This window comes from Manis pentadactyla, chromosome 9, assembly GCF_030020395.1.
Source record: "Manis pentadactyla isolate mManPen7 chromosome 9, mManPen7.hap1, whole genome shotgun sequence".
Taxonomy (NCBI): domain Eukaryota; kingdom Metazoa; phylum Chordata; class Mammalia; order Pholidota; family Manidae; genus Manis; species Manis pentadactyla.
In genome coordinates, this window is record NC_080027.1 from 18,191,954 (window position 1) to 18,217,855 (window position 25,902).

The 25,902-nt window shown below is 38.1% G+C and overlaps 2 protein-coding genes across 6 annotated transcripts in view; one reads left to right on the forward strand and one right to left on the reverse strand.

Annotated features, from left to right (window-relative positions):
• The window catches only part of ZFP91 (ZFP91 zinc finger protein, atypical E3 ubiquitin ligase), a 62,158-nt gene extending 50,491 nt beyond the window's left edge, over window positions 1–11,667 (reverse strand). The window contains exons 1-2 of the mRNA XM_036880428.2: window positions 11,187–11,667; window positions 6,406–6,434 (exon numbers count right to left, since the gene is read on the reverse strand). Coding sequence (XP_036736323.1) covers window positions 6,406–6,434; window positions 11,187–11,539 — 382 coding nt within the window. The 5' untranslated portion in view covers window positions 11,540–11,667. The remainder of the gene's footprint in view (window positions 1–6,405; window positions 6,435–11,186) is intronic.
• The window catches only part of LPXN (leupaxin), a 39,324-nt gene continuing 23,871 nt past the window's right edge, over window positions 10,450–25,902 (forward strand). Inside the window, exons 1-3 of one of the 5 annotated variants that reach the window (XM_036880429.2) lie at window positions 14,067–14,816; window positions 19,418–19,575; window positions 25,057–25,103. In XM_036880429.2, coding sequence (XP_036736324.2) covers window positions 14,804–14,816; window positions 19,418–19,575; window positions 25,057–25,103 — 218 coding nt within the window. In that variant the 5' untranslated portion in view covers window positions 14,067–14,803. Of the gene's footprint in view, window positions 11,041–12,188; window positions 12,795–14,064; window positions 14,817–19,415; window positions 19,576–25,056; window positions 25,104–25,902 lie in introns of those variants that run through there. The other 4 variants (XM_057507055.1, XM_057507054.1, XM_036880435.2 and 1 more) reach the window with 4 other exon arrangements.

Below are 25,902 nucleotides of genomic sequence, written 5' to 3' on the forward strand. Positions count from 1 at the left end.
GATTATGGGAAGTTCAAGCCGGACACAAAAACAAAAAAAACCCACATACTGTATGTATAAGACCATTTATAAACAGTCCAGAAAAGGATAATTATATAGATGATAGAATTGTACACTCGAAATGGGTGAATTTTATGTGACTAAGCTTTAGAAACTTGTAGTAGTAAAATATCCACTGCAGCACTAGTCATAAAGGCCAATAACTCAAAGTACCCAAATGCCCACCAACAGAGAAAAGGACAAATTGTGATACAGTCCCACAATGGAACACTATAAAGCGATGAAAATAAGCAATCTATAAAAAACACAACATAGAAATGTCACATAAATGAGCAGAGAAGCCCTACATGAATGAGTACATATTTCACTTTTCCATTTATATAAAATTCAAAAATGGGCAAAACTAATCTGTGCTGTTCAAAGTCAGGATTGTAGTTACACTGTGAAGTGGTTGGCGATGTTCTATTTCTTGAACAGGGTGAGGGCTACGTGACTGGACTTGCCTTGTGAATACTCATGGAGCTGTACGCTTATAAGTGCACTTCTGTATATGTGTGGTCTACCTTTATAATAGAGTTTTTTTAAAAAAATCACCTGTAACCCCAGAAAAAAACTGAGAAATAGCAAATGTCCTTCAATCAGGTAACAATTAAATAAATTGTAGAATACACATATGTAGCAACCATGGTTAGATGTCTACCAAGTACCTGTTCATTATGGGATTCCTTATCAGCATAAGCAAATGGTTTTCAGAGTGTAGTCTATAAATTCCTAGGGGTTGCTGAGACCCTTTCAAGAAATTTACAAGGTGAAAACTATTAATAAAACCTATTGGGATTTGGATTACATTGCATCTATAGATTCAATATGGGCAGAAATGACATCTTAATTACACTGAGTCTTCAACCCCATAAACAAGGTACATCTTTCCACTTATTTAGGCCTTTAATTTCACTTGACAACGTTTTGTACTTTTCAGTTTGTAAGTATTTCTTACCATTTGTAAGATTTATCCCTAAGTAGGCCACATTTTTGATGCTATTGTAAAAATGTTTTCATCTTATAATTTCAATATTTTTTGTTGCTGATATACAGAAATACAACTGATATTTTTATGTTAATCTTCTATCACATAGGGTGGCTTTAAGATGCCTTGCAGCTTAACTTTTGTCTTCCACCTCTGAGAACACTGACTGCTCTGAGGGTACCATGACATGAAAATGTCTGGGCTGATAGACCTATTAGGAGAAGGAACAGTTATTTCCAACTGAGAAATGACAAACTGTTGTATTTTAAGCCATCAAATTTTGGCTTGTTATACAGCAATAAATAACTGATAACAGGAGTTTTAGGGAGAGTCACAGTAAAGAAAATAGGGCTTACCAATTCTCAAAGAGATGAAGTTACAAACAGAATCAGCCAGTAAGAAGCTAGGGTACGAGTTCAGGATCAAAGAAGCAAGACAGATTTAATGAGGGAGGCAGGCAGAAGGCAAAACCACAGTCCCCTCTGAAAGAATTAACTGCACGGAAGCTAAGGGGGGTCTTTGCTTGGAGGTAGTTAGATCAATCTGGCTAGTTTTAATTCAGAGGAACTTGATTTGTTTTGGACGTAAAAGGTTAGTGGGCCTTAAATCAGAGCTAATTCCATTTTGTCAGGGGTTCTTGTCCACTCGGTGTGAGGATGTTAAGCCCTCATACAGAGATGGGTGTCTCTTAGGTGTTCCAGATTCTTACTGGCTGAATACAGATTTCCCCACCCAGGACCTTAGGTTTCTTTTGCTCCAGTTTTCTTCTACCAAGGCATTCTGCCGCAACTCTCAAGTGGTTCTAGCAGGCAAAAAGATCTCAGTATAAAGTAATTCCTATATATAACAAAATAAACTTAAAACTGTGTCAGAGATGGTTTTTATGTAAGTTGAACAGTAATAGGCAAACTGCCATTAAGTTATATCTTTGTATCTAAGACACAGACTCATTTATCTGATTGGTAAAATTTCAGACAACTAAAATGAGCTAATAGGCTTTCTAAGCCTATGCCACAATCCACATATAACATAAATGAGTTAAGTCTGTAAGAGGGGAAGAATCATAGGAAGTCTAGATGTGTGAACTAGAAAAATGTATGAAAGTATATGGAGCATTCTCAACACAAAACAAGATGTCTGAGTGGATCATTCTCATGCAGAGAGAAAGAATATGGTTCCTTCCCGCTTGCTACCTTAAAATATAGAGCTAGGAAAGAAATAGGATAGATAAAGCGCCTATCTAATGTACTGTCAGCCATGTGAGACATGAGCATTATTACAACTGTTGGCAACCTGGGTTTCTGAAACCTGATCAGAGTAGTCTGTGTATTTCTGTAATTAGCTCTTCTTTGTTTTCCATAAATAATTAGTGAAGTCCATTTGAAATACTACCCAATCTCAGCAGATTAAGAGAAGTCACAGGAAGCGCGCAGTCAACTTTAGAACAGTATCATTTTATTTGTGAAGAATTGTTTCAGCTAAAACTGATGGCATATCTGAGAGTTAAGACTGGAATTACAGTATATGCCTTTTGTTATCTAGTGATTTTTCCCTTAAGAGCTCTTTTCTAACCAAAATCTATAGGATTTTAGCTCGGGAAACCAGGTTATCAGCAAGGAGACTCAAAATATTTCAAGGAAGAATTGTTAAGACAATGTCCTGAATAATTTCCCACATCATCCTTTGTACAGAAACTCAAATGTTAAAAATTAGAAGTTGGATCTTTCTCATTGGAGTGGGAAAAACAGGTGGAAATGCCTGTTCTATATTTCAGAACACAAATACTATTTAAGGGTAAGAAATAATCAAAGATATTCCAACACAGGAAAAATGAAATACTCAGATGAAATTAAAATATGAAATTAAACTATAAACAATTTTGAAAATTGTTAAAGATAAAAAATTCTAACTTTTTAAAGAAAGCAGAGGCATATTTATAAATTAAATTTTTAAAAAAGACTGAGGATGTGATCATGGAGTGAAATATCAAAACAGTATTTCAGTAATAATTCCAGATACTATGCTGACTATAAACTCGATAAGGCAAATAAACCAAAACCCTAAACAATCCAAGTAAACTCCCAGATCTGTTTATGAACTCATTTGGTAATTGCCTTGGCAATCTTTTCTAAACATTAATAAGAAAAATAACTGAAAAGAGAAAATGATTTTGAACAAAAGGTGAGACCCAAAGTTTAATACCATAAAATTTCAAGCACCCAGTATTCTGAGGTATGTTTTCTGTAAACTCTAATTTTATGGTATTTCTTAAAAAAAAAACTGTGTGTGTGTGTGTCTGTCTGTCTGTCTTGGATTCAGTTACATTAGGTAATTGCTACATATTTTGGTATTTGCATACTACCCACAAAGTCTCTTCAGAGGTCCTGCAATAAACAACTTGCACTGATGACCCAAGTACCTCCCACATTTATTTGACTATTAATATTTGTCATTACTCCATGAAACACTTAAACTAGATTAGCAAAATAAGATATTTTATAGTCTCTTATTTTTAAGCTTTATCCTGGGCAGTTTTAGTTGATGTTCGAAAGTGAAAGAAATTAAAATTAGTACATGAAGTAACATAGGGATTATTAATACATTACACTTTGGCAAATCATCCCTGTACTTTACTACCATAAATATAACATTGGTTCAAAACAAAACAAAATGAAAACATAAAGCCAAGTTAAAAATAAGAAGGATGGAGCCAAACACCCCTGGAAACTCAACAATGATAATGATTGTGGATTGGTAATCTAAGCTTTTGTGTTTCAAGCCTTTTCCTTTTTGCTTCTTCTGTGGGGAATGCTTTACATCCAGGTATCCATCTGCACATTCAGATCTGAGCTCAAATGTCACCTTCTCAAGCCTTTCCCTTGCCACCTTATCTAACCTGAGCCTCCTCACCCCAACATTATCAAACATTGTATATGTGTAAAATTTTTTCGTTGCACTTATTTAGTTACTAGCACAACTCAGTGCCTAGAGTGGTGCTGGACACATAGTGGATGCTCAACAATTACTTACTTACTGAATGAATAAACATTATTTTTGCAAAGCAACCTTCCACTTCTTTTATATGTACCCATCAGGGTTAAATAAATGCAGCAGGAAGAGGGACCAATACTAATGTTTCTTTACTATTATTTCAGTATGAAAAATGAACACAGCATCTTGCAATTCAATTATTTAAAACAGTAAGTTGCTTTTTTGTGTGTGATACTATTTATTGTTCAAACGTGTCAAAAGTTCTCTTTAGCTCAAAGAAAGCATACAATTTCAAGTTGTATGGAGTAAATAAGAGTAAAAGCAATCCTGAATACATTGTTTCAATATTAATAAAACAGGATAAGTTATTATTCCTCTAGAACATAACAAAACCTATTAAAATTTTTGAAAAAACCTCAACCTCCAGAATGAGTATGAGTTACTTCAGTTAAATGCAGCAAACTGACCGTGAACTATTCCAGAGTAACAGAATAACTTTTGAGAAGTTAAATGACAACAAAAAAGGAAAGAATCAAGGTGAATTCTAAGCATTAAACAGTACAGAAAAAAACTGACTACAGCCCTGCATTTCTGGTTGTTTAAATGTAGGTAAGACATGGTTCTTGTATAGCTATATACCATTGAGAGTTGCAACAGCTACCAGAACAGACAGGCAAACTAAATGAAGAGATGGAGATGGGTGTACGATAATATCTATTTCTTTGAAACTTTACAAACTTAACGGCCAGCTTTTACTGAGTGCTTACTGGATTCCAGGGGTTAAGTTATGTGCGGTGAAAGGCAGAACTTGAATTCAAACCCTGACCTCTAACTCTAGATCCAAAGCACTTATCTAGTGGACTGCAGGACGGATTTTGACACTGAATTACCCATAATGCAGTTTTAAATCTCTCCACAGCTGCATGACTACATAACATGCCAACTTCTGGTTTAAGACATCTACACAAAGAGCAATCAATTCATCTTCAACAGGAATTCAAAATTTCTACCACATTCTCCCAAGTTCTCCTCAAGAAAACCCAAAATAATTTATTCAGACATACTCTAGACTGATGAGGTAATTTCAGCTGTGATAAAGGCATTCTTGCTTTTGTCTGCCACCTGTCTGTATATTTTCTCCAGATTATAAAATTTCCAAAATGATCTCTGAATAAGGAACTTAAGACCTCTCATCCCTGGCAAACATACCCTATTTCCCAAGTAACAAAAGCAACAAAACCAAAAACTTGCTAAACAAAATAGTCACACAAAGCTTTCTACACAAAAAATTTGCCTAGCATAAATACTTCCGCCTGTTATACTATGAATACTTGCCTCAGATTCTAAAATTCAGAAACAAACCTGATGACTGACATCTAACTACTTACAAAGCAGTCAGAAATTCAAGTTACTGGTTCCTAATCACACTGTCCTTTTTTTAAGTGGCATAAAATCCAGGTTTTCAATCTGACTTATATTCTCAAATCATTCCTTATGAAGAGAAAAATCTTCATTAAAAATTACATATATATGTAGTATATATATATATATATATATATATATATATGCATACAGTATACACAGACACACTCCTGTATAATAAATTAACTGGTCAACCTTCAGTTATTAAGTAAATTCTTCTCAGGACAGGGCCAAGATGCAATAAATGAAATATGCTTAAAAGTGTATTTGTTCCAGATTTAAGAAGGACCTGTGTATTTGAATTTATAATCAAGGAACCACAGCAAATAACTAAAAAAAAAAAGTGTAATGAATAAGCAACTGCCCCAGCATGATAGGGACAATTTCAATAATCCAATCTGCAAAGCCAGAATAAAGTCTTTTTTTAGAAAAGAGTTTGAAAGAAAAAGAAAAAAGAACAATAGCTTTCCTTCATAATCCAGTTAAGAAGGCCACATTCAAGACACATATTTGGTTTACTAAAACTCATTAAAAAGAAACAACCTAATGATCCTATTTTATTATTCACCAAGCTGAAATCTTAGACCTTTTCTTTCTTGATTCTTCAAACTGCCTTTAATAGTTGAGTCTCCACAAGCATCAAGACTGTCTATATTTTACCCTGCATATTGTGTATCATTTTTCTATTACTTTACTAAAAAACCAAACAGCTTAAAAAACTGCAATAAATTGACATCAAATAATCTCATTTCCTATTATCGGTTCTCGAAATGATGCTAGAATGCTCTACCTGTCCAAACCTATTGTTACCTAAATATGTACTATCTACTCCAATAATTTTTACTAAACAGAAGTCATTTTAAATGGGAACTATTTGAATTATGCAACTGAAGCTTTTTCTTTTTTCTATCAAATCATAAGACAATCAGTGTAATGTACATGAGGTAAGAATGACCAAGTCTTACCTTTGTCAGTTGTTACTTTTTCTACACATCTGAAAGAAATGAGAATCAAATATTAAACAATCTTACACACTTTCTTAAAACACAAATATTTATGTATTTAACTTTCAGGTTAATTGCCAGAGTGATGCAGAAAGCATCTAGAATAGTGCTGTCCAACAGAATTTTTCGGTGATGAAAATATTCTATATCTGCACTGTCCAACATGGTAGTCATATGTGACTACTGAGTGCTTGAAATAGTAGCATAACTGAGGAACTGAATTGTTAATTCCAACTAATGTAAATTAAAATAGCCACATATGGATACCATATCTGACAATACATAGCCAGAGTATCAATCAAAGCCTATGGTTTTCTAACTGTAAATATATATTAATATGAAAAAAATATTGTTCATTTTGCTATGTTAAGTGGTTATAACAGAAAATGTCTTTATTTTACACAAATGCAGTAACTAGGAGTAAAATGAAATCAAGTTTGGGATTTCCTCTAAAATACTTCTACCAAAAGAAAAAGAGAAGGATAGGAGACAGAAGGGGCAAGCATGGCAAAAATCTAAATAATTGTTAAATCTAGGTGATAAATACTGGGGTTTCACAATACTATTTTCTCTACTTTGGGCATATTTGACAATTTGCATAATAAAAATTTAATGAACCTAAAAGAAAATCCCAAAAGCATTTATTTGTTAAACCCAAGTCAAAATCTATTTCTAAAACGGCAATCAATTGGACCTAAGAAATAAATGCACTTTACAGATTAGATAGCAACAGTAATAAGTTCAATGTGTTACAAACTACTGATTTTAAAAATGCTACCCCAAATTTTTTATTTGGGAAAATTTCTATCATACTGCTGAGCACAGTACAATGAACCTCCCTAGAACAATTCACAAGTGGACATGCTTTGGATCTTTACCATAAAAATACCACATTTTCCTTTTTTCTTTTTGAAAGTAACCCAAAAATAAATGAAGACTCTTACAGAAGAATATTCAAATACAGAAGCCACAGTATAATATAAACTTCATTCTCTTTAGAAAGAATAGCTATCATTTTCTAATTCCGTATTTCTTTTAAAAAGCCTGTAATATAATTTTATTCAATTTATATTATCAATGTCCCAATTAACACAAGAACTGCTATCATCCTAACTCTAAATGACAAATACAGAAATAACTGCTAAATTTTGAAGTATTATGCAATAAACTTTCTGAAAATCTTATGACATGGTTCAATGTTTCTATTACCATATTGATCACCACAGGAAGAAAACTCAGGATTTTAGTCTTATACAACTGAAGCCTTCTCCAAAGAGCCACAGAAATCGTTTCAATTCAGAATATTATTGCCTATTCGCTCTCACTGCTCAGGACCCTCACACCTTTTCCTTAAAAACGGAAATAGCATGAAAGTGTCACCCAAAGGTTTACTACCATATTCCTTTTAGCAAGAAAGTAAACCAAAAATAGAATTGCATACACCAGAAAAACAGAAATATTCATTTCCTTCATCTGTAATCCATCTAAACTTTCAGGAATACCTCTAAGAATACTGTTTTAACCAACAGGGTTACTCAACAACTAAATTAGAAGCTTAAGAAATCATTCAAGTTTTAAATTCTGAAATGTGTTAGATAAACTGAGAACTTACTATCATGTGATAGAATGAAAAGAAGCCTTTCTGTATTTTAAGCTAGTGTTAACAGCTACACTTTCATATTTGTTGTTTTCACTTGCGAACCAGAAAAAAATTGGTGCAATATATTTTTTAAAAATTAGACAAGTATATAAACACCTGCATTTGAAATACAAAAATCTTAACTCTGGATTTTATTTCTTAAAATACTACTAATGATGAGCCTAATTCTTCTTAGACAGTACTGATATATAGCCTTATTCAAATCTAATTCATCTTTCCTATTAGCTTTCAAATTTTAATTTATAGTGATTCTAGTATTTAACTTTATGCCTTTCTCTTGAGCACATTCACTGGAAACTTTCTGCCCTTCATAAATTTCCTACTCTTTTCACTAACTTCTGGACATTTCAGTACAAGTAGAAAAGTTGTTATAAGCTTAGAAAGTTTATAAAAACTGTAACCAAATATCAATAATAAAGCTGATTTCACAAATCATATATCATGAGTCACAGATGAAGAAGTAGATTTAAAAGTAGAGGTTATGTGACTTGTCCAAGGTCATGTAGTAAGTTGTAGAAAGCTGGGACCTGAAACTCCTTAAGTCCAGTACTTTTTCCACTATGCCTTCTAATAGGGAAAGAGGTTTCAATCAATCCAAATCTCTATGTTTATTGGCCTTTTGAGCTATTGTACACTTTGCTATCTCCTCAAACAAGGCAAACAAATGTAGGTTAAACTGCGGATTCCTGGGAATTTATATGGGAAAATGCTGGGATATGGAAAAAAGACTTGAACAAACAATATAGATTAAACCTCTTATTTTGTTGTTAAAAAATGTCATGTTACTTGGAAAACAGAGATGAGTCAAGGTCAGAAGGCACTTGACCAGGGTTCAGTAAACTGATACTCAAAACCTCTTGAAATATCTTAAAGGCTTAAATTCAAATTTCCTATTTAGTTTTAAATTTGATCATTCTGAAAATATATAAACCATGCACACATTTGACAAACCTCCACTATTCAATGCATCTTCCCCTTAAACTGCAAGGTCCTTGAAGACTAGGACTATGTGTCACTTTTCTTTATAAAGCTTCACTTAGCACAGTACCAGGCCCAGTTACTGATGAATCAAGGTTAACTGAGCTGAAAGGCTTTAGGACTTCTCTGATTTTCAGGGCATGCAGTAAACTGAAAATGTGTAAAAAAAAAAAATTATGAAAAACTTACTTTAATGATCAGATCACAACTGCGTAATTTTAAATGCATAACAAAAAAATAGTTCTGAAGTAAAAGAAGGTAAAACAACACTACTTTTATAATACCGGATGAGAGAGGGAAGGAGTCTAAGACGTAAGACTATTCCTTTTTTCCCTATTTACAAGGAATACTGTGGAGAAAAAACCTGGAAGGGATTTACATTAGCTTCATCCAAGTTCGACTGTTTTAACATTTATATTGTGAAAGTCAGAAGACTCTTTACAATGTTTTTCATTACTTTTTTGCCAAGAATCGGGGGGAAAAGGACAACTACCACTCTAGGTATAATTATCTTAAGAGATCATTTCTTCATGTAAAACTGGTGAAACAGTGGGAGGGAAATGTGGCTAGGAGATATAGGTACATTTAACTCACAAATGGGTAGGTGAGAATGGAGAGGAATTTTAAAAATACATTAATCTTCCTATGTATGGCAATAAAAAAAAAAATGGAAAAACACCAATTTTGCAGAACTCACAAGAAAACCACCACTTATATCCACAATCCAAACCAGTAACTTTCAACAAATATTTCCTATGTAACAGGCTTTGAGTTAAGTGCTGCACACCCTGTACTTAATCCTCACAAATTGGGCTCATAGATTACCATTATCTCCTTTAGATAAGGAACCCGAGGAACAGTGTTAAGAAATCTGTCCAAGAAATTTATGGCCAAATAAATCTAATATTATCTTTTCAAATTTATGACAGCAGTAAATATAGCAGGTTTAACTTATTTTGACCATTAAGTTCATCTACAGCAATTACAACAATTACAATGCTAACTGAAGCCGTACGATAAGTTGTAAGTACAGGTTTTTGTTGTACACAGAACTGGTTTACATAGTAAATTTTCTAAATTATGTCAACTTAAACATTCAAAAATTCAAAGCACATCTAACACCACAGTAAGATACCTAAGAACTGTATTTCTCTTTTTGAGAGGCTTCTAACGCAAGCATGCTAAGACAGGGTTAATTTTGGAACAGGTGGGTTTCAAGTTTTAAATCTAGTGGATCCGGCATAAGCCAAATCCTGCCACAGTATCTACTGGCGGGTGGTTTGTGAATGGAAGAGGCACTTAAAACTGTGATTCCCCCACCTTCAATTTTCCCTGCTTTTACTAATTTATTTCACTTTAAAGTCCAAAGACACAACGGATGTTTTCACTTATGAAGTCAATGGCTACTGTGACTAATTTCTAGAATTTACAAACACGTGTGTTTCACGATTTCATCAAAGAACATTTTAATAAACAATGTAAAATATTTATGTCCCCGGTCCCTCTATTACCTCTAGGTAATAAAAATTAAGCTAACCTGAAAGGTGTTTCTTTAAGGATGAAGTTCCTACATTAACACATATGCAAAATCAAACAAACAAAACATACACTATTTTGCAGAACCCAGGAGATTAAAAATACTAGTACAACTGGCTCTAGCTAATTAACGGTAAGGGGCGGGGAGGTGGGGGGGGCACGCTTTTTAAGGCTAAAATCATGCAGTTCATTTCCTAATGGGGATGTGATGTAATACTGGAGAGCCGCCCTAGAAGGAAAGGAAAGGGATAGGTTGACAAAGGGCGTGCAGATGCCAGAGTGCGGGAGAAGGCTGCAGCGGCAGGAAGACACGGGTCACTAAAAAGAGAAGTGTATCCTACAAAGGACGACTTCACCGAGGGGGGAAGTGGGCGGACAGAGGGCACGCGGGAAGGACGGCAAGGAGCGCTAAGACGGCTACCAGGGAAGCGGGGTGACATCTGGCGTGCGAGCCGGCAGGGGGCAGAGCAGGCAGGATGTCACGTGGAGTGGGCACTACGGGAGCCGAGAGGGTTGCGTGCGGGCAGAGGGGGGTCTTCCCCACCGCCTGAACGGCTGCGTTACTCACAGGAGTCGTGGACTCTTCTTGCCCTGAGCTGGAGACGGGGGCTTCGCGGCCTGGGACTGTTGCCCTGGGGCATCCGGAGGCCTGGCGCTGGGGCTGCTCCTCCGCCGGCGGGGATACTCGGCCTTCCTCCGGCGAGACACAGCGGCAGCGGCGGCGGCCGCAGCGGCCCGGCCCCGGTCCCGACCTCCCCTCAGCACACGGCTGCTAGTGGTCCCCGCAGGCGTCGTCGCCGCCGCCGCCGCCTCAGGGCGCTGTTGTTGGGGCTCCTCCGGAGCTGCTTTGGCCACCGCCGCCTCTCCCCCTTCCTGGTCCTGCTGCTCCGGGGGTCTCGGCTCTTCCGTCTCCCCCGGCATCGGGGCTTGTCCGTCCCCCACCCCCTAGTCCCAGGCGGCGGAGGCGGAGGCCGCGGCGCTGCTCCCCCCGCCCCCCTCGCCTCCCGGAGCGTCCGGCTCACTCACTCCGCGCTCCTCTTTTCCCCCCTCCCCTCCGCCCGGCTCCGAGGGCGCCCCCCCCGCCCCCTGCCACTCAAGGCCCGCTACCGCTGGCGGCGCGCGCGCGCGCCCGCTAAAGACGCTCAACGGACCAATCGGGAAGGACAAACGGCTTTGCTCCGCCCCCCGCGGTCTCACGCAGCGACGCCCTGGTTCCCTCCCCCACCTCTTCCTTCAACCAATCAGGAAACGGCTCTAAGGGAGCGCGCGAGGTTTCCTTCCCCGCGCACCCGTTCTCACCGTTAAACGGCTGTGTCTCGCGACAATCCCAAAGTGACCTTTTCTCCCCACGCTGGAGCTAAACGCGCGCTAGGGGCAGTGGGAGGGGCAGGTCCCGCGAGGAGGTTGGCGGGAGGAAAACGCACCTCTTTTCCCGCCTCGCGCGCACCCTGGGCAGGCTGCGCGCGCACCTGCCTCCCTAAGGAGTAGCTAATGCCACAAGGGTTCTTTCCATTCTTCCTTAAGCCGCGGAAGTAGCCTCGGTGTTCTGCTTCCACTCCGATCCCACTTTCCTGTCTGTGGCCTTTCTGTCTTCAGGGCCGCCAGGTCTTGCGGCGAGACGGGGGAAATTTTTGAGCTGTCGCTTCTCCTTTAAGAAAAAAGTCCAGTCGGCTACCGGATGAAAGTCCTCGAAAAAATGGCGGCGGTAGAACAGAGGCGGGGTCGTGAGGGCAAGGAGGAGCCGCCCCTTGGCACATGCGCACCGTTAACTTACCAAAGGCATCCTGGGAAAAGAAGTCCTACTTAGCCTATGTTTTAGGGAAAAAGATAAGAAACCGAAGGCGAGAAGAATTCTGGGGTTTTTTGAACTGTTGCACAATGGGAAGGGTAGTTTGCTCTTTCGGCAGTTGTAATTTCCTTTTCAAGGAGGTAGTGTTTCCGGGTTAGTCCGTGACGTATGCGTAGGTTGGGGTAGAAATGTTGGGCTAGTTGCTGGTTGGGATTACCTTCGGCAGCTTTCCCGACTGTTTTAGTTGACGTTGGTAAAGCATTTCTGTCGTGGCCACGTAATGGCCCTTATCTTGTTTTGCACCTCCTTGGGACCAGCTGGCGTTCACGTCTGCGTTATTCGTGTCGTCATTCAGTGTCAGACCCACTAACCTGTGAGTCCTTGGAGGTCAGGGACTGAAGTTGGTACCATCGGGTCTTGGGGGCCTAGTACGATTCCGATCAACTCATTTTGTTTCTAATAAAAGTCTATAGAGTTGCTCTTCCACTAGACGTCTGGGCCAAGGAGCTGGCGTTTGTGGTTTGTGGCTTAACTTACCTGTGGTCTCTGGCCTGCAAGCTAAAAGGGTTGATAGCGTGACTCCGTGACCTACCCAGAAAAACAAGTCCCTCCTTCTTGCTCTCCGCCCCAAAGCCACCTGCATCTGCGGTTTTTAAATGTTTCTGCTGCACAGGAAGCATGGTCAAAAGAGCAGGTTTGACAAAAATTACTGCTTACTAGCGTGTCAGCTAAATTACCTAATTAAGTCAAGTGGGAGTTTCATTTGCTTATCCCCAAGTTGCATTCGGTGATGGCAGTGGGTCTTTAATTCCTTCCTTCCTTTTCATCCATTATAATCAAGGAGCTATTTGAAAGGACAGTTCTTACGTCTGGAAAATAAGGCATTCGGGGTGAAAAACCCCAAAAGAAAGAAGATGGAAACAAGATCTGGGGATCCAGTTATATATTTAACTTGAATCATTCAGTTAAACTGCAGATGGAGTGCAATATTTGCAAGCCAAGTGCCAAAGTGCGTTTTTCCTTCTAGCATTTTGGCTCAATTACCACTGAAGATTAGACAAATGTTTTATACTCTGTTGAGTCTTTTGCACTTTCGTAGGGTTATGGCATTTCAGTTGTGAAAAAGGCATTGTATAGATGGGCATTTTCAAGTCTTATGTTTGCAGTGAGCGGACTTTTGGAGCAGCACTGACATCCAACGGCTGCTCAAAGTAATGCAGAGTGAGAATCTTCATTAAAAAAACAAAACAAAACAACAAAAAAACTTAAGAGTCCTCAGGGGAATGGAGAATGAATGATTCCTTCAGATGAAACTAAAAAGCCACAAGAGTTGCATGTGTGTTTTGCATGCAGTGTAAAAAAAGACCACTGTGCTGTACTGTAGAGGAAAGATCACAGATTTTAAGTTAAATCTGGACTATAGTAGGTAGCCCCCCTACCTACTAATTGTTATCTTTACCTAGATTATCTTTACTAATTGTTACTATTCCCTGAATTAATTTCACTGCTGGTAAAAATGGGGATATTTCACAAGGCTATGATTATAGTTCTTTACATGCTGCCTTCTCCCAGCAGGCCTTTTGTTAAATGTTCTGTTTCATCAAGGTGAATAAAATAGCGGTAACTAACCTCAGCCTCATTTTTCAGAGACTGCTGTAAGGATACTTGTAACTAGGCAGGAATTAAGCTTAATTGAGATGTCTGCAGCTTAGCTCCTGGTGTCTTAAGTCTACCAGTTTCATTCTTCATGACCCCTTAGTTTGCCTTTTAGACCACTGAAATAAAGCAGGTCGTGGAAATCCAAATGTGAGTATGTCTCTGCTCTGCATTTCATGGATTTAAAATCTATTCAGGAAAGCAGATAAGCATAATTCCTGGATAATTAAGAAAAAGACAGCAAAATGAATTGGGTGCTGGTTATCTCTGATGGAAATTTATGAAGGAAACTATGCTTCTATGGTCCCTCAGCTTCACAGAAAAAAAAAAGCAGTTTTCCTGGTGCAGAGTCACAGCAGGATACCCATATTGGGAAAAAGATACAAGTCCAAATCTGACATTCCCATGAATGCAGATCAATTCTGGCACTTGGTAGGTGCTCAAATTTTTCAAAATTGATTTTGTGTCTTTTTCACTCTGGCCAATGCACTGCCAGAACTCAAATCCTACCATCTGCCTTTCAATGTCAGCCCCATTTTTAAAATTCTGACCTATAAAAAAGAAAAAAAAAACCTCACCAAAGCAAAAGAGAGGAAGTGCTAAGCAAATACAGGAACCAAAGAGGACTATAGAGGCTGCTTCACACTGTCTCATTTAGTTCTTTTGCGGTCCTCATCCTCAGCACATGCCAAAGCTGTTCCTTACAACCTGTGGGGCCAGAGCATCTTGGGTGTGTGACAATGGAAGAGTTGGGTGAGTGAGGAGATTCTTGGAGGAGAAATTCTGAGGGAATGAAGACTTGGCTGTCATCTCCATGTATGGTGGTGGGGTGTACTTCTAGCCAGATGGAGGGTAATGCTGGAAGATTTTATTTTCACTTCTCTCCTGATCTCAGCCAAACCGAGAGTGAAGCTTGAGGAACTATGATTGTTTTAGGGAACTATGGGTTCAGTTTTCAGTGGCAAAATGGGCAGAGTTTGATGCTACCCACAGAGTAAACTCTTCACAAATACTTTTCAAATTGTGACTGCAACTGTCATTTTATTATGAGCATTTTGTCTCTTGAGGGCTATTGGAGATCATAGGGTGGTCACACAGCAACTACAGAGATGTGATATGGGGAGAAAATGAAGGTAAGGGGGGAGCAAGAAATGGAGTCATGAGGAGGAGAAGTGGAGTGGAAGTACAAGAATGAGGGATCTGCAAAAGTTGGAGAAAGACCAGGGTGGTTTCATTTGTCCCATGGTTTAGCATTGAATCAAGAAGACTGATCAGTATAACAACAGTGATTTTGTTGTTGAGCTTTTATTCAGAGGAACTATGAAGGAACAGGTTACTGTGTTGCAAATATGGTACTTCTTTCCACTCCAAAGCAATCAAGGCCAGCAGTGAAACTATTTGCTGCATTGGTCAGAGAGATCCATGATTTCAAACCTTTAGAGTAGTGTAAGGTTTGTCATTCTTGGGGCTCATTCATATTTTGCCGACTTTTGTTGCAGCCATCTTTGTTAACAGTCATTAATCTTTATCCAATTTCCATTTGTACTAATTCCTCTTGTCCTGGGTTTTGAATGTTTGGAGTATGTCAAAAGTGCAAAAAACACATCTTGCATATCTGTTTTTCTTAACTGTTTGGCATTTGATTTGAGAGCTGGAGGAGTAAAGGAAGGAAGGAAGGCAAATTACAGGACGAAAGAGATGTTAATGAAGCAGAAAAAGTGATGTTTAATAAATATTGAACTGTTTTGGAGGTGAAGTCTATTTTGATAATTGGGGTGGAATGTACTTCGGATTTGGGGAAGAATCCAAACTCTTGCCCTGTGTAAGGGTTGGGGAAATTCACATTTCCATCTGAGTTCACTAGAGTCCAGCTCTTCTTTTTAGTTTGGGGATACCTAATGGTTTCATGCATGTGATTCAAAAGAGAACTAATACTTACTCAGTGACTTATGCTAAAACTAGACATTTTTACATGTTAATCATTTTAGTGTTTGAAGCAAACCTCTGAAATAGATATTATCCACTTTTGTTTTTTAAATGAGAAAACTAAGGAAAACAAAGTAACCTGTTCCACATCACTCTCAGGAGCACCTGACACCAAAGCAGATTAAGCTACAAGGTGTCCTCCTATTTTGGAGGTGTGTTGGCTCAGGTGTTCCAGCCAATAGAATAACCCAGATCATTATAAAATTTAAATAACATATCTGCACACTTTTGCATTTCTTGGAACAGGATGAATGGTAGTCTGGCCTAGAAATACAGAATGTTCCAAGCAGCCTGGAAGGTAACATTCACGTGTATTATCCAGGTGGCTAATCCTCAACTGATTCTTCAAATTATCATTAGCTCAGTAACCACCTGTAAGACTTAGTGTGGGTCTTTCTTTCCTATTGCAAAGACATAGCGTGAAGGACAGGTCAGCACAGGCGGCTAACATTTCCTCTCTGCAGTACTCCCTCCAAGATTGTACCCTGAACATTTTTACCTAAATATTCATTATACAACGATGCTGGGTAAAGTGGAACCAGGAGCAGACTCTGGCTCTGAATGAAATCATTATAATCCAGGAGACCCCCAATAGACCTAACTTTACTCCTTTCATGTTAATATTGATACTTGATTTCCACAGATGAAGTGTGATAAAAACTACAGAGTTTTCAGTCTAATGTCACGCCTCTTCCCCAACCAGTAATCTTGGGTTTGTCATACTGAAATTAGTCATCTTCAAATCACTGAATCTGGCAAAAGGCAAGATAATCTTGGGGTGTTGGTGATATGTGTGCCCATAGGAAACAGGAAGAGAAAGGCCTGTTAACTCATGACCTGGCAGGAAGAGTTTCAGTAATTTTGGTTATCTGGTACTTTTAAGGGTACCCTTCTGCTTCTAGTGATACAGTTTTCTCTTTCAGCTGGTCTTCCCCCTCCCCTAATTTTAGTGTAAATGCCTTTTTGTTTTCAATCCAAGAGGATCCATAACTTCTGGTTGGAGCAAAGCTTAGAAAATAGAAAAGAAATGGGCTATATCTTAATACAGCAATGCAGAATGTGAATTTGTGACTCAAATTTGACTAGAAACGTTATGAGAAAAAAATTTTACTTTCTCTGTCTATCCTAGCTTTCTCTTTTCTTTTTAAAAACATTTTATTATATAAAATAAAAATATATACAAAGTAAAGACTGTAATTAAATCCGATGTACCCATCAACCAATTTAAACAATTGTCAACCATTGGCCAATCTTGTTTTATTTAGGTACTCACCCATTCCTTTCACTCCTGGATTATTTTAAAGTGATACTGGATATTATTTCATCTGTAAATATTTCAGCTTTAATCTCTAAAATAAATACATACATATACAATTAATCTTAATACCATTATCAATCACAAAATCCTCAATAGTAATAATTACTTAGTAGTAATTCCTTAATATCATGAAATACCATTACCACACCTAAAATATAAACAGAGATTACTTAATATTATCAAATGTCCTTATCATACCCAAAATAAATTAATAGTACTTCTTAATATTATTGAATACCCAGTCAGTATTTCTGATTGTGTCTTTTTATCTATTTAAGGTTCATACATTGAAATTCATTTTGTTTTTTGTCTCTTCTAATCTGTTGGTTCCTCCTCCATCTCTTCTTTTCCATTACAATTTATTTGTTGAAGGGTAAGCTTAGTTTATTTATCGCTAAAATGGTGCATACAATGCAATATTTTTGTGAGATGGATGATTGAGAAAGAGCTGTAGATTTCATTTGTAAGAAAGGATTAGATCTTTTCTTACACCATTAAGAAATACCCTGAAATAAAACATCTGAAATAAATGAAAAATCTTTTTTTTTTTTTAACAACCTGTAAAGTTCATTTTCCTCATCTTAGGACTGCAGAGCGAGGCAGACCTTTGGAAATAATATAACGTAGTGTTTTGAAAATTTTGGGGAACTACCACCTATGGTAAGAAATCCACCTGAGATTCACTTATGGGTCTCAACTACCCACAGTTAGAAAAAAACTGTTGTAATACAATTGCTTCATTATGTAGATGAAGAAATGTCTTCAGAGAAGAACACATTATGCCAAGATGACCCAGAGAATCCATGGGAGAATGGGGGCTGGAATTACTGACTTGAAGTTAGTGTAGGAGCTGGGATCAGATAGCTCAGGATCAGACAGCCAAGTTCTGTACTCACTCACAGTGATCTTAAGTAACTATTTGTCTCTTTCCTTGATTTACAAAATCAGAACAATAATATCACCTGCCTCAAAGTATTAGGATAACTAAACAAAATATATAAACTCCGGTGCACAGCGCAGAGTCATGTGTCAATTTTGACTATTATGAATTTCACTATAATGGAAAGGTAATAGTGTAACACTTGTAAAGTCTGTTGGTTTTCCTCAAGAAAATCAGGAGAAAAACAAATCTCAAGTTTTTGGATTGCAACATCTTACTTGCTTTTGCATTATCTGTTTTCTTGCCACACCCTAAAAGGCAGAATACTTATACTTTGTTTTGAGAATTTTGTTATGTGCTGTGTGATCATCAGGGTTAAGAATCAGTGTTTCTGCAAAACAGCAGCAGACTCACAAACTCCAAGAAGGGATTAGCAGTTACCAAAGGGGGGAGGTGGGGGAGGGCAGGCGGGGAGGGAGGGGGAAGGGGATTGAGGGGTATTATGATTAGTACACATGGTGTGGGGGGGATCATGAGAAAGATGGTGTAGCACAGAGAAGGCAAGTAGTGACTCTGTGGCATCTTACTACACTGATGGACAATGACTGCAATGGGGTATGGGGGAGACAAGATAGTATGGATGAATGTGGTAACCACATTGTGTTTCATATGAAACCTTCATAAGAGTGTATATCAATAATATTTTAATTAAAAAAAATTTTTTTAAGGTTTTAACAATCGAAAGAAAAAAAGAATCAGTGTTTCTGTCCTTGTATATTTTCAAAACTGTGACATAATTGCTTGTATTTTTCTGGTAGAAAAATATGTAGGATTTACTTTTTTCTAATTGGGGATCTTTATGGGCAATCCACCCTGAATGAATAATAACCATTAATAACCTGCAATATAAGAAAAATTACAGAGTTAGACTATGAATTTGAAGTCAACCATGGGAAGTAAGAAACAGGCCACAGTATGTGGAGACATTAAATATCTCCTGGTAGAATAGACTACATTCTTGAAATAAGGATTAAGGGAAGATGTTTGAAAATAGCCCCAACTCAAGAAAAGAGGGAGATGAAGGGAGGCACAGTGGAGATATATAAGGGGAAAATTTTTCCAGAAGACTTAAGTATTCTATATGATGATTCTCTGTGTCTTATGATCTAGATGCCTTGTTGGAGGAACTGGAACACTCCACCCTCCAGGACAGTGATGAACACTCCAGCTCAGCTCCTCTTCCCCTGGATCAACATGCCAGGAAGGAGAGTGGCCTTGCTGATACTTCGAAGGGCCTTTCTCTTCAAGATGACACAAGTCCCTTGCCGGTAACTTTTCGCTTATTGCTGTGCCTTGAATATAGATGTTTGAGTGCATTTCTGAAAATCAATCAGATCTCACATAAAGTGACGTGAAAGTGGAATCATATATCTGAGAAAGAGAAAAAAAATCCCTCAATAATACTTTAAAATAATGGTTGTTTTTGGAAAGAGGAATAGAATTGAGAAAATTATCATAGAAGAATAAGCCTTTGAGAATTAAATTTTTTCTGATGAGGACAGGGTAGCAGTGTATTCCTTAGTTCACTTAGGATATTCTCATATTACTGTCTGGGCATCAGAGCTGCATTTTGACTGAATGGCTCTCAATAAGGCCATAAATCATCTGGGTAAGGCCATGTGGCAGCTTCAGCAAGTCTTTTCGGGGTGACTTCTTTGGGTCATCACTTTCTAGGTCTTATTTTCCATTGAATATTTTAAGAAATTCAATTATTAGTATACACAGAGATAATGACATTCCAGGGACCTAGTACAAACGAACTAAACTCGTAAAAGATAATGTATAAAAAACCCCAGAAATCCTCTTTATTAATTTCTATTTAAAATTAAAACCATCACATAGGACAGATGCTAGCATTTGCTGATCTATGCATTCCTTTCCTATGACTAAGTCTGTATGAATCTACTTTATAATGAGAAGTTTACTTGATGGAACTCATGTCAGAGGAATTAAGTAGCTGCTCTTCAGATGTGATGATTTTGAACTATGACTTTTTAATTCACCCTTGTGCACCATATGAACTAGCCAGTAGCACAGACCTTGTGTCTGAGCTCATGGTTAGGTTCTCCCTTTAACTGTTCTTCCCTCCAGCTCTATCCATACAATTTTAAGGATGTACATTTGTCCTCCCTGCTAGATCGTAGCCAAACGCTCCCAACTGGTCTGCTACTCTTGCCCCCACCCCTGCAATTTATTCTCAAAATAGCAGCCAGGTAAAACTTACATCAGATCACATCATTCGTCTCCTCAGAACCCCATAATGAATTCCCACCTCATTTGTAGTAAAAGCCACAGTCTTTACGCTGACCTTAGAGAAGTGACCATTTGTCTTGGTTCATTTGGAAGAGCGCTGGGTTCACGCCTGTTTTCTTGACATCCTATCATTGGCTTTATCTTCTGCCCCAGATTTTCTATTTTGTATAGTTTTCTTACTGGTTTTTATATTAAAGTAAACCAGACAGGTGAGCAGACCTCCACTTGGCTCTTCCAGCTTCCTCCATGGTCTCAAGTGCCTGCATGTGAAACACACATGCACTGAACAGAGTTCTAACTTGCTTTTGGCTGAATCTAAAATAATGACTAATGATAACTCCTCTCTCTTTTCCTGATCCTATTCAGACAAAACCTAACTGGCAGTATACCCTTACAAGGATTAAATGCAGGGTACTGGTTGATAAAGCTAAGAGCTTAAGCGACTCCTCTGGTCTGAGGTGGTGGAAGGAAAATTTGTGGGGCTTTTTTCCCTGCTGGCTGCCTGGTATTCCACCATTCATGTCCTCCTACGGTCCATGTGGTGGCCTATAAGATGCATGGAGCCTTCACAGGGTCGCTTGCCAATGGGTTTCAGCCCTGGGCAAGTTCGCTGTGGATTCAATGTGACCAAAGAAGTTGACAGCAAAACGTTATTTGGGGTGAAAGGGTTTATTACCGGGCTTGTTTTCCTGGCAGTAGGGCAAGCACTAGCACCTCTGCCTCCGCCCAGCGCACTGGGCCGAGCTCTCTATATAGCGCAATAATAGCTTATTGCCTAAAGGTGTGGAGGCGGTATAGCCTAGCAACGGGCCAGTTACATCATCAGGTGGTTTAAGTTCAGTGAGGATCCTGGCCATAGGAACCCCAACTTCACCACACAGGGTCAGAAAAAAATATGGGAAATTGTGGCTTAAAAAGCCATGCAAATTGTGTTTGAGAAATAGAGGCTAAGCATTCTTGCCATACAGTGTAGTGTTATCTAAATATTGTTAAAGCAGCTTGCCATGATGTCTTGCCAATGGGTTTCAGCCCCAGGCAAGTTCACTATGGATTCAGTGCGCCAAAGAAACTGACAGAACATTCTTGGGGTGAAAGGGTTATACCCAACTTTATTTCCAGGTGGCAGGTCAGTCACTAAAGTCCCATCACAGCTGTCCTCTGGAACCCTCTGTCCACACAGCCAGCCTCTAGGCCTCTGTCCTCAGCACTGCCACCACTCCAGCCTCTGCTCTGCTCTCCCACAGCCTTGCAGCTGTGCCACCGTATCGCACTGGGGACTGGGCAGAGCTCTTTATATAGAGTCAACAGCCAGGTATTGCCCACAGGTGTGCAGTGAGCTAGTTAACCAGAGCCAGGTGAGAATCCTGGCCACAGGAACTCTCATTTTATCCACACATGAATTGTATGTGTAAAGCCACAATTATTTGTTTTATGATTTGGCAACACATTTTAGTTTTTCAATAAACACTTTCAGCAGCACTTGGCTCAAAACAAACCAAAACCCAAACTACATGTTTAATTTTCTCAAGCAAGTTAATGACAAACAAGTTAATGTAATTTGCACAAAATATTTGTCAAATGTTTCCTGTCCTCCATGGTGGCAAGTAGAGATATCACTGTTCCCTTGAAAACCAGAAGTCACAGATATGGTGAAGGAGTGCCAGCCTCTGCTTTCAAAGTTAATACTTAATATAAGAACAATATGCCTGAAGATGACAGTTCACCATAGGCAGCTGCGGGAGGGAGGCATGTTTACACGTCACTGTGAAGCACACCTTTCCATTGGGAGCAGATGACTCTCCTAAATTAATTGTGCTCTTTTTCAGTTTCAAGTTTTCCTGTGCTTGAAAGTAAAGTGAACTGGTGATGATTCATGAGTTGATTCCCTTTGCAAACCATCAAATAATGTCAGTTTTATATTGGCCTCAATTAGAAAAACCTGTTAATTCCAAGATGGTTTAGTCCGATTCAGAGGATCAAAATAAAGCGTTTGGAAATATATTTTGTTAAAAATGAAACATCTGACACTGTTACTCTTACAGTAAATTTAGTTGAAGAATTCAACATTGACGATAAAGGGGTTTTTTTTTTTTTGGTGGTAATAGGAGTACAGATTTTGGTGGAGCACAGAATTGTGGTAAACAGTATTTCCTTACAAACTTAAAATCGTATAGAACAGAAAGGTACTTGGAATTGACTGTGACGTGCACAAAACTCAGGACTGCACCCAAACAAGCTGCAGGTTCTCCCAGTCAAAATAAAAACTGCAATGTAAAAATTTACAAATGTTGTATATTTATGCAATCAGAATACACACACATACACACACACACATAAAACTCATCTACAAAACTTTTTCAACAAGTCGATGTTAAATACATAAACATTTCAGCATGGCTACATGTATTTTCTCTCTGTGGTATTGCCTGTCACCAGTTGGATTTTTGGAAATGCTTGAGCCTTTGAAAAACCACTTTGTAAAGCAACTTAAATGGATTGCATTATGTGCAAAAACAGTTGGAAATATTTAATCAAATTATTCAATGAATGTAGCATGAAAATTCAACTTTTGAAGCTTTTAGCAAGCTGCAGTTATGTAAAACAAAGCTTGCAAAAATGAAGAAGCTCTAATTTCTCTCTACAAAAGATGGGGAAGAATTGAACAAATCCAAAGATGGGGGCTGAAAAGGTTTAATTACCTAATTTGAAAATTGTGCTTTGGAAACATCTTGACTTTGATGGAGCTTCTAATTTTAAGTGGATAAATTTATATTCACCAGGATGGGATGAAATTGTGAAGGCCTAAGATTTTGCTGTATCTACATTATTGAAATGTTAAAAAGAATCACAAATTGAGACACCTTAAGAGCTCTGCCTTGTAAAACTATTATTGAAGAAAGATGTTTTGAAATGGAGGCAGAAATATAGCACCTGTGAAAATATTGGGGCTGAACTATTTATATTAAATTAAATATTTTATATTTTTATTAAATTTATATTTCATTTGTATTTTATATTTATCTTAATTAAACATTTTTACTATAAAAAATAGAATTGATAATAACCTCCATTTAGCAGAAATTTCTCTGAACTTAACAGATTCAGCAGCATCTAAAGAGGGAGTATTTTCTTAATTAAAAATAGTATGGACTACAGAGAAGCATTAATTAAAATTGTCAATGATTTTAAATATTTAAACCGTAAAATGCAGCTTTACAGAAGTTTGCAGTTTTATAAAAAATATGAAAATAATATATTGAAAAAAAAAAGATGTTCTTCAGAAAAAGGTCCACATCCTGTGTTAGAGATAACAATGGCTAAGTAACCAGTTAAGATATTTGAATCTATACCAAGAGTAGTAATTTACTTGTTTATTAAAATGCTCAAAGAATCAGTATATAAGGTTTTTAAATTTTTTCTTGCTTTTGTGTTCATAGCTATGTGTCATTTAAAAATATCCTAAAAATCATATTTTGAAACTAAGTTTTCAATAGATTGTCTTGTAGGTCCACTGATATAAAAAAACCAAATTTTTGATCAATTAAAAAATATGTTTTTAAAAATTATATAATATTAATTATTTTTAGTACCCTCTCTTGCTCTCAAAAATATCCTAGTTTGAACAGTAAATTATATGGTCACCCTACTTGCTTGATTTGGCCCCTCTTACTCTTTGCTCCTGTCTCACTGGTTCACTCTGCTCAGGCCACACTGACTTCCTTTCCGTTCCGCAGATGCACCAGGGTGCCCTCTCCCTGGGCCATGTTACCCCTGATGTCTGCTTGCTTCTCTCACCTCGCCTCAGTCTCTGCTCAAGTGTCCCTTTTCAGTGAATCCTCCTTGCCTTACCAATATATATTGACAATTGCCATCTCTCGCATTTCCTCTCTCCCACCCCCCCATTAGCTTTACATATTAATTTACTTTTTTTACACATTAACTTGTTTATTATCTCTTCCTCACTACCATAATGCAAGGTCCAGGGTAGACAATTTTTGTTTGTTTAGTTTTGGTTTTTGACTGCCATATCCCAGCCCTGGCACATCATAGGCACTCAATAAATGTTTGCTTGAATAAATAAATGCCTTGCTGGCCAACTGCCTTGAGAGCTCCATATTCTTCTTTTCAGTATGTTAAATTTAATTGTGTTGTAGTTTCCCATAGACACCATCCTGTCTAGTTAAAGGGGCTTTGCTCTGACTCATTTTGTTAGTTTTATGGTTCCTATCTGAGGACGATCGACTTCTCTATTTCAGTGTTTGTAGGGCAGGCCAGGAGGCTGTTATTTGTCACATGCCAGCTACTCTGCTTGGAATTTGGCCTTTCTCTGTAGGATAGCTGGTATTCCTCTGCTTAGTGAAAGGTGCTCTCAGAGATATGCTAGTTATCAGTCCCCTTTAGAAGCTGAAATGTCCTCTGAGTCTGGGTGTAGACAAGTGCCAACATTCTCCTAGCAGAAATTCATTCTTTGCTCTTCTCCGTCATTTATGTCTTAGATGCAGCTCGTGTATACAGCCAACATCCAGAAGCCCAATGTCAACAGGTATTTTTTTATTAAATATTTTGAAAACTAAAGTTATTAGATAATTGTTATTATTCTGAGTTTGGAAAATAATTTGCTTTGCGAGTGTTTGTTAGTAGAACTCCTGCTACTACCCTCGTCTCCCCATGGCCTTTGAGCAGAGGGGGAATTGTGCCAAGGTGACCTGGTAATTTCTCAAGGTGCCTGGCTTCTAGATGGGTTGTCAGGCTGGTGGGCTCTGCCATTTCCTTCAACACCTGAAAAAGTAAAATGTCCAAGTCACAACAGATCTTTTGGCCTGGCTATTCCAGGTATCATGCTTCAGTTCACAAAAGAGAAAACCTAAAGACATTTCAGCAAGAAGCCAGCAAAATCAGAGCTAGAATCAGGGTTGGGCAAAGACTGGGTCTTCACAGTGGACTAGCAAATATATGCTTTTCCCGTACTTGCTCCTTCCCCTGTTTAGCAGGAGGGAGGGATTTCCTTGTAGCAAAAGTTATTATTGGAACAGATACATTTACTAAATCATTTCTAACTAGTCAAGGCAGAATCGATAGTCTGAAAAAATAGAAAGGCCACTTTCCTTGTTCTCTTTGAAGTTTTGGCTTGCCATGTCATCAGACAGCTTTCTGGGAAACAGATTAAAGGGTGTAAAATGTGTATAGTAAAGGCTCAGGTCTGGTAAAAAATACTATGCCATACTTTGGTTTCAGAATTGCAGCCAATAGGGCATACATTCAATGCCAAAATAAGGGAGGCACTTGTGCTATCATGAAGTCTTTTTGTAACTTCTCACTTAAGATGCTTTCTACATTGAAGG